Raw genomic sequence first — 15,142 nt, 5'->3', positions numbered from 1 at the left:
TAGGCCTATAGTTTAATTTTTTTAATCTTATTGTTGTTACATGTTTAGACAATGCAATCAACAAAAACAGCAGTTTATTTATTCAAAAATTAAAAAAGCTTCAAGGAAATCATTTATTAAAAAAATATCAAATTTTTTTTTTGAAACATATAAATTGTACTTAGGCGTAATCACGTGATTATGCGTAAAACACGGGAATGTGTGTCTTCGTTTTAACGTGTTTTTATTACAATACTATGTTATACACGCTAGTTTTAACAAATTAATTAGTTTATAATTACGTCGAAACCGCCACCCATATTTAGATTATATCAACTTATTTCTATTTAGTTTAAATTTTAGTACTTTTATCATAGCGTTAAGTAAGTAAATATTTTAAACTTAACTAAACTAGTTTTAAGCTTAATTTTTTAAATGTATGAAAAAAAAAATTGTGTAAGCTAATAATATTTTGTTTTTGAAACAGAATTTAATCAAAACTAGAGCTCAATTTGCTTTTAGTAAAAAGTCTGAGAAAGATATACTTTAATCAAACTTGTTTAAAATGAAGCTAAACATTGTAGCTTTGCTGATTCTTTCAGGATGTTTATTAGCATCTGCTAGCAAATGCAGGACTGACGATTTATGTGAGTTTGAAAACGCACGCTATAATAAGGCACTATGTATCGGACGGCTGTGTTGTTGGGATGATTATGCTCGAAAGTGTTATAGCAACTCAAAAACTTCTGAAACAAGTAAGAATGTCACTATATCTTAAACTCCTTAAAGTTTTAACTAAAGAACATTTTAGATCATCACGTTCGGTATTCTGATAACGTTATAACACTCCCTGGACGTAATAACAATGGACCTGCTAGTTCTGATGCCTCTTTATATCTTGGCGGATCACTTTCGTTAGAAATGTTGCTCGCTATTATGCAGATGAGAAAAGACGGAGTTGACAAATCTATCACTACCGCACTAATTGCTGATTGTTAGTTTATTTTCTAGTAACAAATAATACAGTATTTAGGAAGAAAACTATCCCAATATTAAAAAAAGTCTGAATGCTATTATTATTATAATTATTTTATAGCTATTCTTTGTAAGAATTACAATATAAAATTTAAAAACTTCAAATATGTTTTTTAACTAAAATTCTTTTGTTTAGAAATATATGCGTACATTAGGTTTATTTATTTTATAGCAATTCCTAATGGAAAACTTCTGTACTACTTGGCTGACAATGACTTGTCAACGTCTGAACTAGTGGACTTACTAGGAGACTGTAAGTAAAATACATTAAAATAATTATTATTTGGAATAATTTTAAACTGTTTTAATAAATTAAAACAGTTAAAGGTCTTGACATAGATCCAACAAGTGCAATAGTAATAAATGGCGGAGATATAAAGGATGTACTTATGGCCCAAATGGCAGGAGAAATAGGTATTTAAAAGGGTTTATCATATAAAAAAAATAAATATCATACTATTTTTTGACTTTCTTGAGAAAAATTGTTAAAATTATTAAACATGTTTTATATGTTATTTGAATTTTTATAAAGTACAACATAATGTACATAATAATAGGAATCCATCCTGTTCTGCTTGACTTGATTATTGCGAAAGAGAGTACTCTTGTTAAAGAACATTTAATTGAATCAATGGATCTGCCTGACGATCCAATAACATCACTTATTCTTAAAAATCTTCTTTCGGGAACAACGACAACTTCAGCAGATATAAAAGCTAGTTTTAAGGATCAACTTATCGACGAACTAATTGGATCAAGTTAGTTTCAGTAAAATTATATAAAATCTTTTTTTAAGTTCGTTTCTGTTCAAAATTTAGATATCATGCTATAAATGTGTACTTTTACTTAATGATGTTATACAAATTCTATTTGTGACAGATTTTGACACATTCACATCGTTGGCATTTAAAGCCCTCTTAAACAAAGAAACTGAGAAAGCAAAAAAACTTCTTCTTATTTCCCAACTTTCTAAGAAAGGTATAATAAACAATTTTTTTAGTTATATTTTAAGGCTTCTTACTTAATTCGCTTTTTAGACTTCAAACCAGACTATCCTGAAAACGAAGCTATTTTCGCCTTCATGGTAGATAAATTAAAGGAAGACCCTGGAAAAATAAATCCAAAAATAGTTTTAGCGATGGCATTAGACGAAAAGATACCTGCTTTGAACCCAGCAGGAACTTTTATGGAAATCTTTGGAATCACAGCTCAAGACTATGTATGCGCTGCTCACACCGATGACTTGGTTGTAGAATGTAAAGCTTTACCAGTGGGAGGAAATACCCTCGACTGCTTTAATGTTGGCTGCTGTTTAAAGCCTAATCCTAATGGAATTAGTGCTCCCATTTGCTACGAAAACGTTTTAGGAAACATTGGTAAGTAATATAATATTTTTTCTACTGAAGTATAAAATAAATATTGATCTCTAATTAAACGAAACAGAGGTCAATAGTCAAAGTTTACTTCGAGATTAACTGTTGGTACTTTTAAAATTTTAGGAATTGGACTCTCTCAAGCGTTAATCGACGCAGAAGATTTAAAAGCAAACGTTTTTGGAGGTAGTTTACCAGGGATTGCAGAATTCTATCCCGACGGAATCCCATGTAAGATATTTCAGTTCAGTTGTATCTAAAATATAAAACACACTAAAGATATTTAATTAAAATTAAATTACTAGCTTATGTGAAAAAAGTAGATTTTTTATAATCTTTCATATAAAATAAGAAAAAAAAAATTTAGGGATTATAAGTGATCAAAAACCTGTAATCAATCTCAATCCTAACGGTCTTGACAGCTGGTGGGATAACATAAAAAATTTAGGGCCTGCAATTCACCCTAACCCTAAAATGAGAGTTAGTTTTTTGATTACAACAATCAAAAAAAAAATTACATATATACATATACAAATATTTTTTTCTACAGCCTTTATCTTCTTATGGAGGATTCAACCCAGGATTCGAATGGCAGCCTCATGCAGTAACACCTTTCCCTACTTCGACACAAGGGCCAAGTATCGCTATGATGGCCACTGAATCACCTGGTGTATACCCTTCAAACAACATCGTGAATTATGCTGCAGTTCCACCATTAGTACCACTCACAATAGAAGCTTACTCATCATGTTTCAGTGTACCAAGTGCAAGCAAAATTCCATGCATGTCTAACGCTGACGCATTGGTCCAAGGAAGTGCAGGGTGTGTGGCATTGGGCTGCTGCTTTATAAGAAACATAAAAGATCTAGATACACCTATGTGCTTTAGTACCATTGAAAAAGGTAATTAACAAAAAAAAGTTCAAAGAGAAATATTTCTGTCAGTATTTGTTTTATATTAAGTTATTGCTGTTTGAAACGTTACAATATATAAAAGTAGTTTATATGTAAAAATGTGTCTTTTCAAGTTTACTTAGAATCAATATTGAAACTCTTAGGCCAGTGCCATAATGTTGCGGATAATGAAAAAATTGAATGCGGAGCACCAGGAGTAACCATTGATGAATGTTTATCGGACAAAAGATGTTGTTTTGATGACTCAAAAGCTACTGTTCCACATTGCTACTTTAAAAAACGTAATTTAATTTAATATGTTTTATACCACTTTAATGTAAACCAATAAAAGTAAGTTGACCTATATTCACTTTACAGCAGTGTCTGTTATATCGTACAAGCTATAATTCAAAAAAAGTAATTCCTTACAGAATGAAGTTTTATAATTCTTTTAGTATTGTACTTATTCTTTAGTCTAGTAAAAAAACTACAGAATAAACATTTCAAAAACATTACTATAAGTAAATCATAAATACTATGCTGTAAAATCCATTGCAGTTGTAATTATGCTTTACATGTTTTAGCTTACACTGTAGAAGCATTAATTTAATTTACATTGAAATTTATTTATAGATGGTTTTATTCCTGATGAAGCAAGGTGTGCATCAGCCGTGACTAAAGAAGACTGTTTTGCTAAAAGTGAGTATTTATTTAGTTAATATTTTCTATATGTTTATTTATAAAATAAAACAAAAAATGTCTTTTAGTTAACAGTTTTGTTTCACGGGATAGCTGTTTGAGGGCTGGTTGTTGCTATGAAGCACCTAACACTCACAGCTTTTTAGCTCAAGCACTCGGTATGACTACGCCTGGAAGATGCTTTAAAGTACCAGGTTAGTGTTGTTAGAAAAAATAATTTTTTTTACTATGCATAAGTTTTACTTACAATGTTTTCACTTTACTTCAAAAAATAAAAATTCATACTTTAGATTTATTCGTAAAGCTAAATCAAAAAATAGTAAATAAGTAATATTGAAGTGTGTAAGTTTTCAAAGCAGAAAAAAATAGACTTTTTTTTTCAAAAAAAAACTTATTTTAGCTTTGGATCTGAAACCAACTGATACACCCCCTGCTCCTGTTCCTCTTCCAAGTCAAACTACGGAATGTAATCTATCACTTTTACCTTATGATCGCGTGCAGTGTGGCCCTGCAGGTATCGACCGGTTCCAATGCGTGTTTAAATATGACTGCTGCTATAAATTGGAACTCTATTTGGACGGCGTGCCGGCATGCTTCGCGAAGACTGTAGTTTAATAATTAAGTAGAATTTTAATTAGAAAAGAGTGAAAAATGCGTATCTTGCCGTCTTTTTTGTTTTGTACTATTTTGACTTTTGTACTTTATTGCTGCAAACTGAACTGCCTCTACTGTACTAAAAATGATAAATTGAACAGCTCCTATAAAGTGTATGTAGTTATACAAGTACTTAAAGACTGTAAAAATACTTGTCATTACTTTCATTGTACGTTCTTTTATGCAGTTAGAGAGCTGTTTAAAGTAAAGTTTTTTTTTACTCTATTTATTAACGTTTGTGTATATTTATTTTTTGTGTTCATTTCTAACAAAGTATTGCTCAACAAAGGCAACTAAGAACATGTATTTAAAAAAAGTTATGTTGACAATATATAAGACTAAGACAAAGGCAAAATAATGTTAATGTGACTTTAAATCTTGACGTTATTTATTTATCGTTGCCTGCAAGAATTATTTTTTACTGAAAATGCGATTTCAAATCTAAACATGAGTTTATTCATTGTTGCCTGCAAGAATTGTATCTATTTAAAATTTTGGTAGTTTGGATCATATTTTTGTCTCACACAATAAAAACATTCAAACTGTAATAAATTGTATTAATACTTATTAAAAAAGTGTTATATTTTTAGGTTGTTTTATACACCTAATAAAAAATTCAAAACTAATGTTTTATTTTAGTTTTCATTCGTCAATGTATTATCTACTGAATTGTAACTTTAGCTTTCTACTTCATAACAAACTATGTAAAAAAAAAAATAATTACCATATAAAACGTTATCACGTCTTAGGATGTGTGCTTTGTTATATATGTATCCTGGGCCTGGCGGTTTACTGACTATAACGCGCTAGTATAACGTAGTATTCTAAGTTAGTTATTAAGCTAGTGTTTAAACTTATTTAGTTAATTGATATTACACATGTTTTAGAAAAAAAAACTGTAAAAAATACAAATTATAAAGCAAGCGAATTATAAAATTAATGAACTAAGAATCTTTAAAAACAATGAGCTATAAGTAAAAAGGAATCATATGTTATTTAAATTAAAAAATTCACATCATTTAAAATTATTACTTGGTTTATTTATACTTACTTTAGTCTGAACTTTATTTAATTTTAATATTTCAATCAAGGTAATGTATGCTAAAAAAATGTATGAAATGATATTTAATACAGGTAAATACATATCTATATTGTTAAAGGTATCTTTAATCGAAATAAAACTCAGAATGGTGGTATGACGTAATGTACATTTTTGTAGGAGAAACAAATACAGACTATAACTTTTTTTCTTTAAAGTTACAAAAAAAAACTGAAGCTTATTAAAGAAAACTTGTATTAGTACTTTATGGTAAGTATCGAAAATACAAAGACTCGATAAAGTTTTTTTAAGAATGTAGTGTCAAAATAATTGTTATACTTAAAAAAAATTTATCGGTTATTGAAAATTGCACTACACAGTGGGCCAGAGCTTCGCTTAACGTAAGTTATAAAGTGAAGTTTTTTATTAAATCAATAGTTATAAATCAAACAATTCAAAAATATATTTGTGATGTAGCCAAAGGTTATAATAAAAACAAGTTATTGAGTAATCTTCCTTTATTGTACCAACATATGTTTCTGTGTGTTAACGGATTAACACACTTCAACTGGGTTATGAATGGAAAGGAATAACCTATCTTTGTTAACAAACGCTTAAATTTATATTATGGTTAGCCGAAGATTATATTAATTTTCAAATTAATTAATTTACAAATTTTCCAAAAAAAAAAAAGTTATCTGAATTTAAGTTGTAACTTTATAAAATGTTTTTACTTTATGAGCTTTTTTATTAAGCCTAGGTTCATTTTAAACTTTAAGATTTAACACGTTTACCTAATATATTTATGTGTTTTTACAGCTTGTAAATGTTTATTAGATTTTTAATATGAAGTTTTAATACTGAAATGTTTAAATCACATTAGAAAAAAGTAAGTTCTATAAGTTTTATAAGGATACGTTAATTAATTCAGTAAGTTTAATTTTTGCAGATATTCAAGTTCAGTGCTTTGAACACTTATCCTCAACTAACAAGTCTCTAAAAGTTTAGTAAAGCTTACAACTCTTTTTCAATTAACAATACAAAATATTTTAAACAATTCATCTGTTTTTTTTTAATACAAAAATTAAAAAATTAAAATACCTAAAAGTCTAACTAAATTTTTATTTGTTTATTAAAATACAAACACGTTTCTTTAAAAAATTGATGGGGCTTACAACTATTGTTCGATCTACCTAATGAAAACATCTTAAAAAAATTGTCTTGTTTTGTACATGTCAATTTTTTAAGCACACCAAAAAAAATAATGAGTAAGCTGAATTTTAGCAGATATTCAAAATCAGATATTCGTGTATTTTAACACTTATTCGCAACAAACACGTTTCCAAAAATTTATTAAGTTTACAATTCTTATTTAATTACACAAAAAACATCTTAAACGATTCGTCTTGCTTTATAGATGTCAAACTTTTATTTTAATATAACTAAAACATTGAAAAAGACTTTTCATGATCTTATAAACCAACTAATTATTTACTTATCTGTCCTATATAAAATAAACACGTTTTAAAAAACTTTATGGAGCTTATAATGGATACCTTTTAACGTGTTGTCCAGGACATGGGTATGACATCTTTTTAGTTCTAGGGTATGATGAAAAAAACATTGAAAAAATATTATTTTTATGAGCTAAAAGTCCAATTATGTTTTTCCTTGTTTGTTCTATATAAAACAAACACGTTTCCAAAAAAATTAGTGGAGCTAACAATTTCTAACTAAATTATACAAAAAATAAAAAACGATTTGTTTTGTTATTTAGATATGAAATTTTATATATAGATTAAACTAAAACACCTAATTTTGTTTTTAATTTATTTAAAGCCTAGTTATTTTTTAACTTGTTTATTCTATATAGAACAAACACGTTATAAAAATTAACCGAGCTTACAATTCTTATTCAATAAAAAAAACATCTTAAACTATTCGTTTTACTATAAGAATATTACATTATTATTGAGAATTAGTAAAAACATAGAAAAAAATATTTCTTTTATGACCTAAAGCTCAGACTATTTTTTTTTGTTTGATTTTTATAAAACAAACTCTTTTCAAATAAATTTAATAAAGCTTACAAATTTTATTTTATTTACACGAAAGATATCTTAAACGATTCTTGATGCTTTATAGTTATTTTTAAATTAAGAAATTACAATTTTTTTTTACAATTTAAAAAAAACTAAATTTTTACACGCTTGTTCATTTTACAAAAGTAAACACGTTTCCAATAAATTTAGTTTAGTATTCGGTTCTAGATATTTTGTCAAAAAAAAAAAAACTTAAGCCATTCGTCTAGCCTTGTAGATACTAGAATTTTTTTCAGATAAAAATAAGAAACAGAAAAAATATCTTAATACCAGCTTTAATTCAAATGAATTTTCTACTGTTTTCGATAGTCATGTACTGTTCTAATCCATATGTAAATATCATACTTGTGTTTTTACTATCTTAAACAATATTTTCTTAGTTGTACGTCATAATAGACGGTTAGCATTTGTGCGGTTCTTATAACTTAAACTTTAGCTACAGTACCCTCTCGCAAACCTACGCAGTCGTTAGTTACCCATTTTAGAACTCTCAAAAAATACAAAAAAAAAATTTTTAAACATGTTAAATACTGTAAAAATTAAATCTATTGTATGTATTAAATTAACAATGTAATTAACAAATTTTTTATGTAAAATTTTGAATGCTAATTCACCTTTCAAAATTTCTAGACTTTGTAAAATTATGTTATTTGGATAAACATTTAATTGTGGGTAGGTGTCGAATTAGCACGAGCTCACAAAATTGCATGAGGGAACAAAATTGCACAAGGAAACTTTAGCACAGAGGATCAATTTTGCACGGGGTAATTTTTTATTTTTTATTTTTTTTATTATTTAGTTTTTAATTTTTTTTTTCTTCAACTTTAATTTATTTTTTGTTATTATCACTGCTACCACTAACCCTTACCCTCGGTCGGTAACTTATTTTTTTCTTTTTATTTTTTTATAAATATTTTTTTTAATACTATTTATTGTTTTAATTTTATTCTAATTTTACTATCACTGTTACCCCTAACCCTCGGTTAGTAGCTTTTATTTTATATTTTAATTAAATCACTTTTATTAATTTTTCTCGTTTTTTTAAATAGTAATCTTTATTAGTTTTATTTTTATTATTACTATCACTATTACCCCTAACCCTTACCCTCGGTCGGCAACAATTTTTTCTCCTTGTTTTTCTTTATTAGTTTATCTTTTAGTTGTTTTTATTTTCTTATCTTTTTTATAACTTTTTTTTTTGTTTTTTATTTACTCTCGTACAAAACTGACCCTTTGTAAATTGTCTTCGTGCAATTTTGTCCCCTCGTGCAAATTTTTTTTTGTGCAAAAGTATCTTCGTGCAAAATTGACCCTTCGTGCAATTTAGTCCCTTCGTGCAATTTTGTCTTCGTGCAACTTTGACCCGTTCCCTTTAGTTGTACCTTAGTCTACCATAAGTTTCAATAGATAACAACAAAATTTAATTAAGATTCTGAGTAAAAAAAGCCAGTATAGTAGGTATAATTGCTACCTCTCGTTTAATAAAGTTCTATAGTTTTTTACGCACTTTTGTCATGGACACAAAGTGCGTATATTTGCGAGAGGTAACCTTAATTCAAAATTAAATTCATTGCAAACTTGTTAGTGTTATCTAGAACAAGTTTATTATAAACAACTTTGTTTTATATTGAGTAAATTGGTAAATAATAAGTTGGGTTTTAAGGTCATGAAAAATTTCGACGTTTTTGTTGAATGCTAAAAAGTATGATATCTATATAAAGCAAACGAGTCTTTAAGACGTTTCTTGTTTAAATTTAATACAAATGGTATGCTTCACTAAATTTATTCAAAACATGTTTAGTTTTTTGAAGATTAAACACAAAAAAAAAGTTGGACATTTACGCCTAAAAAAATCAATGTTATTGTTTAAATAAAAAATGTGACACGTATGAAGCAAGAAGAATTTATATGTTTTTATTGTATTTTTGATAAGAGTTGTAAGCTCCATTAAATTTTTTTGAAACTTAATTGTTTTTTATGTAATAAAAACATAAATTTAGTTTGACTTTGAGGTCAAAAAAGTTCGATGTTTTCTGTTTGAATAAAACAAAAAATATGATATCTATATAGTAAAACGAATAGTTTAAGATGATTTTTGTGTAAATTGAATAGGAATTTCAAGCTCAACTAAAATCATTCGAAACGTGTTTAGTTTTTATGAAGAACAAACGAGTAAAAAGAAGTTCGCATTTAATTTTTTTTTTCAATATTTTTGTTTAATCTAAATTTTAAATGTGATACCTATAAAGCAAAAAAATATTGTTTCAAAAAATGTTTCTGTAAATTTGAGAAAAATTGTAAGATCATTTTAATATTTTATTAACAGTTTGTTTTATGTAGAATAAGCAAGTAATATATTAGTTGGAATTTTAGGATAAAAAATATTTTTTCGAAGTTTCAGTTTAAGATAAACAAAAAATGTCATATGTTTAAAGCAAGAAGAATCGTTTAAGATGTATGTTGTGTAAATAAAATCAGATTTATAAGCTTTATTTAATTTTTGGAAACGTGTTTGTTGCGAATAAATGTTCAAAATACACGAATATCTGATTTTGAATATCTGAATAAAAAACGGCACATGTAATAGTTATAATCAAAACACCTAAAGTAAATAAATACTTCCTGGAATTTTACACACTACTCATTCACACTGAGTATCTGATTCTAATAAACTAGAGGTGGTCTAAGCTTTTTCAAGTTTTATAAAAGCACTTTTTTTTTATTAATAAAGTTTTTTTCGGAATAAGCTTTAAATAAAACACTTTAGAAAATGAAGTAAGTGACTACTATTATGCAAAAGAGTTTGTAAATTATTAAAAGTATCTTTTCAAAAAATCAAAAAAATTTTTGATTGGCCCTTTCTTTTAATTTTTATTATAGAAGTTTTTGTTTAAAATGATTAAACTTTTTTGATTTATACAGACATTATAATAACTAACTCACTTTGTAAAATATTAGCCGGACATTTAAGAAGTTATAGCTGAAACTGTAACAATTGTTCATAAACTAATTTTTGATGCTGATAGTTTGTATATATTATTATAGTGTCCTTTAAAAATTTTCTTTAAAAATAGAAATTTTATTCTTTTATATTTAAGTATCTTCTGTTAAGTAGAATTATTATCTAAATTTTTTTAGTTCAACTTATAAAAATAGAAAAGTCGTTATAAAAATATAATGATATTAGCATAAAACTTTAGTTAAAAAAATAAATGATAAAACTTTTTTGTTATTAATTAAATAAAACATTATGGAAAATGTTAAAATGTCAATATATTAATGACGGGGTCAGTATATAGTAAACTATAAGGATCATAATTTAAATAAATTAATAATAGCATCTAATATATACAACAAATTTAATTAAATTATTTTATTTTAATTTAGTTTGATGTAATTCACATTCTTATTAACTTTTTTTTTCCTTTTATCAATTTTTTATCTAGAAAATGGCCAAGGCAAATGATAGTGTAATATACTACATTTTGATTTTGGGCCAAATCGTAAAAGATATTAACATTATTTATAAAATAACTATTTACGAGTTTTTATAACATGCAAACTAAGGGAAATCAAAAAAAAAAAATGAAAAAAATATTTATTTTTGGTTCTAATACCATTTGATGAAAAAACACGAAAAAAAACCTTTATTTTTGGAGGGACCCCATGAAATAATTCCAACCCCAAATTAAATAATTTTTTTTTTTAATTAAAGGCAAAGGTGCGTTCTCTAAAATAAAAAAAAAAAATTTTAGATAGCTTTTAAGATAAGGAAAATAATTGACATTAAAGTTTTATGTTTTTTGAAAAATTAATAAATTTTCCTATAACAATAACTTTATGCTCGTCATGTTTTAGCGTTCCTAGAGTTTTTATGACTATTTTGGCCTTTTAAGAAAAATAGCCTAACATTACAACCTGACTATTTATGCTGCTGTAACAGCAACACCTCTAATTTTCACTTCTATATATAATACACATGATAGTTATTCGATACCAAATATGGACTTTCGTTTAGTTGAGAGACACTTATGTAAGATATTTTTTGCAAATTTCTGCGAAGTTAGACAATTTTTAAATTTAGCACTGAGATGTCAAATCCATAAAACCTCGTCAGTTGAATCAGTTTTGTAACAAACAATTGACTATCCTAAAAGGACATAGAAAGTTATTTATAATTTTTAATAGTTTAAAGTAAATGAAAAAAAAAATAGATTAAACCTATTTACTTTTGGTAGATGATTTCAATTCACAGAATCTTGACGAGAAAATTAACGCTTGTAATAGTAACTCTAATGTCATCAAACTAGATTACTATATCTTTTGTTCTATGATTGGTTTGAAAATCTTAGAACTATTTTAACATTATATCTCACTAAAGGCCTCTATTGATAATCAATCATAATGTTAAATGAATAATAAATTTTCTAAACAATATTCGTGAAAAATGTATGTTGTTAAGATAGTGGTGAGCAGTCCGACCTCATTGGACCTAGACGAGTAAAAAGTTATGGTTTAAAAAAAGAAATCTTTTGCCGTGAAAAAACAATGACTGTGGGCAATAGAGAATATATTGTGATAGCTTATGGTTGATAAAAGAGGTAAGAGACATACAGCCATTCCAATGGTCTACATAAGCCCATACACCAGGGACGTAGCTAGCTCAAAAAAGTTACGAATCTGCAAAAAACAAAACATCTGAAATAACACGTCCTAGCGGGAACACAGCAATTTAAACTACCTCTAACATTATTGAATTTAATCTGAAAATATGCAGTTATGTTAATACATCAAAAATTGAATGTTGAAGTACGAGAGATAACTGTATACAAGGCAATTTGTTTTGCTCCACACCCCATATGACTCTTTTTGCCACTTGTGTAAACCCAGAAAACATTCATTAAAAAAATCACAATTTAACTCAAAAACATTAATATTGTTTTCATTCAAACATTTAAACGTATAATTACAAATATTTTACGTAGTCAATAGTAACAACAAGTTATGAAAATTTTTGTAACATAAAATTGTATGATTTTGACTTTTGAAGCTACAGCTTCCAATAGGTTTAATTTTGCATGCAGCTTTTTGACAAAATAAAGCTTTAACGCACTAAATGTTACAATTTGGATGTATTTTATTCGTTCAATTTTTTTACGACACTAAAAATGCTAAAGAGTACATATATGTCAAAATGATCTCTCAGGAGTGCATAACTAAGCATAAATGAATACTAAAAGCTAAGAAAGCAGAGTCTTTTCAAGATGAAATAAAATCAAGTTTTTTCGCACATAAGTATACGTTTCTGTAGATTTGCAGAAACTTACCAAAACGGGTGGGTGTCACTTTTGCACGAGCGTCACTTTTGCACGAGCGTCACTTTTGCACGAGGGGACACTTTTGCACGAGGGTCACTTTTGCACGAAGGGTCACTTTTGCACGAGGGGACACTTTTGCACGGCGACTCTTTTGCACGAGCGTCACTTTAGCACGAGGGGACACTTTTGCACGGCGTCACTTTTGCACGGAGGGTCACTTTTGCACGAGGGGACATTTTTGCACGGCGACTCTTTTGCACGAGCGTCACTTTTGCACGAGGGGACACTTTTGCACGGCGTCACTTTTGCACGGAGGGTCACTTTTGTACGAGGGGACACTTTTGCACGGTGATTCTTTTGCACGGAGGGTCACTTTTGCACGGCGTCACTTTTGCACGAGGAGACACTTTTGCACGGCGACATTTTTTCACGATGACAATTTTTTACGACAGCATTGTTGCACAACGTCACATTTTTACAATGAAATTTTCGCACAGCGACATTTTGTCATGATGACTTTTTCGCACGAAAAATTAATTTTGCATGCAGGCCGATTAACAGTTTTTTAGCTACTACCAAGTCTGTAACATAAAAAGAAACTGAAAACTAAAATTTTATAATATACCTATATTAAAGGCAAAAAATGAGAGATCTAAAATCTTAAAAAGTGTAAGTTAATGTTAGAAACAAACTAACGAAAAGATAAAATAAAATTATTTATAAAAGATTCATACCAGGGACAATAAAGTTAATTCATTTAGAAACTAGGATAAAAAATACTTTAAGTGTAAGTAAGTTGTTCTAGCTTATTTTGAATTTTAATATATTAATCAACAACTATGCCTTTTTATATATTTTACTATACGGCTACAAGTTTATTATTCATATGATGAACCTAGGCATCAAAACCTAGACCACTTAAACTGGAAGACACATTAAGAAAAAATAAAATAACACATGTAGTATATTTATTATAACAAAAAAAAAATATTATATAAAATTTATAGGTTAACATAAAAAGCAAAATTTTAACCACAAACTTATATTTATTTACGCTTTGATGTAGAACGATCATCATCAAGTACTTAAATGCATTGACTAACAACAAAAATAAAAACCTAACGCTCTAAAGACATTAACGTTAGGCTCTAACTGGCTTATTTCATGATCATGGATTGCTGGTGTAAGCATCTCTTGATACTTTTGATGAACATAAGTTCAAACTTCCAAGTGTTACTCTCTCATTGGCTTATCATGATCATGCAACATTATTGTAATGAAATAATCTAAGTTTAAATCATGAAAAATGCGCTATTTTATTACTTTTTTTATTCTCACGCTAAATTAAAAAATAAAAATAAACATCAGGTAAAATATGAAATACCTTTACACTTTATAAACTAACTAAATCTTTTTTTTTAATTTAACAATTGTTCGAAATAAAAATAAATTAAAAATATTTTATTAACAGCTATATAATGCTAACTATAACATCAAGAGAAAATAAGTAAAAATAATACTCAAAATTCGTGTTTTAAGCCTTACTAAATTAAGTTTATCTTTCTGTTTAAAAAGTAACAAAATTCAGATTATTTTCATTTAATGTATTCAAAATTGCTTTTATTTTAATTAAAAATGTGTATTCAACTAGTTTATTTAAATTAAGCTAATAAATATAAATTAATGAATTGTGGTACGTTATTATATTGTTCTACGTAAAACTTCAAAAAAAAACTTTAAATTAAAATTTCATTAAAAAACTACCACATTTTAGTTATTTACAACAACTTGCGTTTAAAAGCGAGTATTGTTTACGTCGAAAAAAAAAAAAGAAAATTTAAAAAATGTCGCTGTGCAAAAGTGTCACCTCGTGCAAAAGTGACCCTCCGTGCAAAAGAGTCGCCGTGCAAAAGTGTCCCCTCGTGCAAAAGTGACGCTCGTGCAAAAGAGTCGCCGTGCAAAAGTGTCCCCTCGTGCAAAAGTGACCCTGCGTGCAAAGGTGACGCCGTGCAAAAGTGTCCCCTCGTGCTAAAGTGACGCTCGTGCAAAA

At 27.5% G+C, this 15,142-nt stretch overlaps 1 protein-coding gene across 1 annotated transcript; it reads left to right on the top strand.

The window, feature by feature from the left end:
* Positions 1-447: 447 nt before the first annotated feature.
* LOC145828861 (uncharacterized) lies at positions 448-5,175 on the top strand. Its single transcript, XM_082936610.1, has 14 exons — positions 448-734; positions 791-973; positions 1,187-1,267; positions 1,336-1,428; positions 1,572-1,772; positions 1,894-1,992; positions 2,052-2,390; positions 2,514-2,618; positions 2,755-2,867; positions 2,938-3,289; positions 3,445-3,582; positions 3,914-3,979; positions 4,048-4,173; positions 4,380-5,175. The coding sequence occupies exons 1-14, from the start codon at positions 545-547 to the stop codon at positions 4,592-4,594; spliced, it is 2,301 nt and encodes a 766-aa protein (XP_082792736.1). The 5' UTR covers positions 448-544; the 3' UTR covers positions 4,595-5,175.
* The last annotated feature ends 9,967 nt before the right edge of the window (positions 5,176-15,142 follow it).

This window comes from Thalia democratica, chromosome 1 (genome assembly GCF_965202585.1).
Source record: "Thalia democratica chromosome 1, ktThaDemo2.hap1.1, whole genome shotgun sequence".
Lineage (NCBI taxonomy): Eukaryota > Metazoa > Chordata > Thaliacea > Salpida > Salpidae > Thalia > Thalia democratica.
Note: the sequence above shows the minus strand (reverse complement) of the source record. Positions and strands in the feature narration are given on the sequence as shown.

Excerpts from the sequence above, each read along its gene's own strand:
- LOC145828861 (XM_082936610.1), top strand. The coding sequence starts at position 545 with ATGAAGCTAAACATTGTAGCTTTGCTGATTCTTTCAGGATGTTTATTA. Across the intron at positions 735-790 it reads CTCAAAAACTTCTGAAACAA|ATCATCACGTTCGGTATTCT; the intron begins GTAAGAATGTCA and ends AGAACATTTTAG. Across the intron at positions 2,391-2,513 it reads AAACGTTTTAGGAAACATTG|GAATTGGACTCTCTCAAGCG; the intron begins GTAAGTAATATA and ends TTAAAATTTTAG.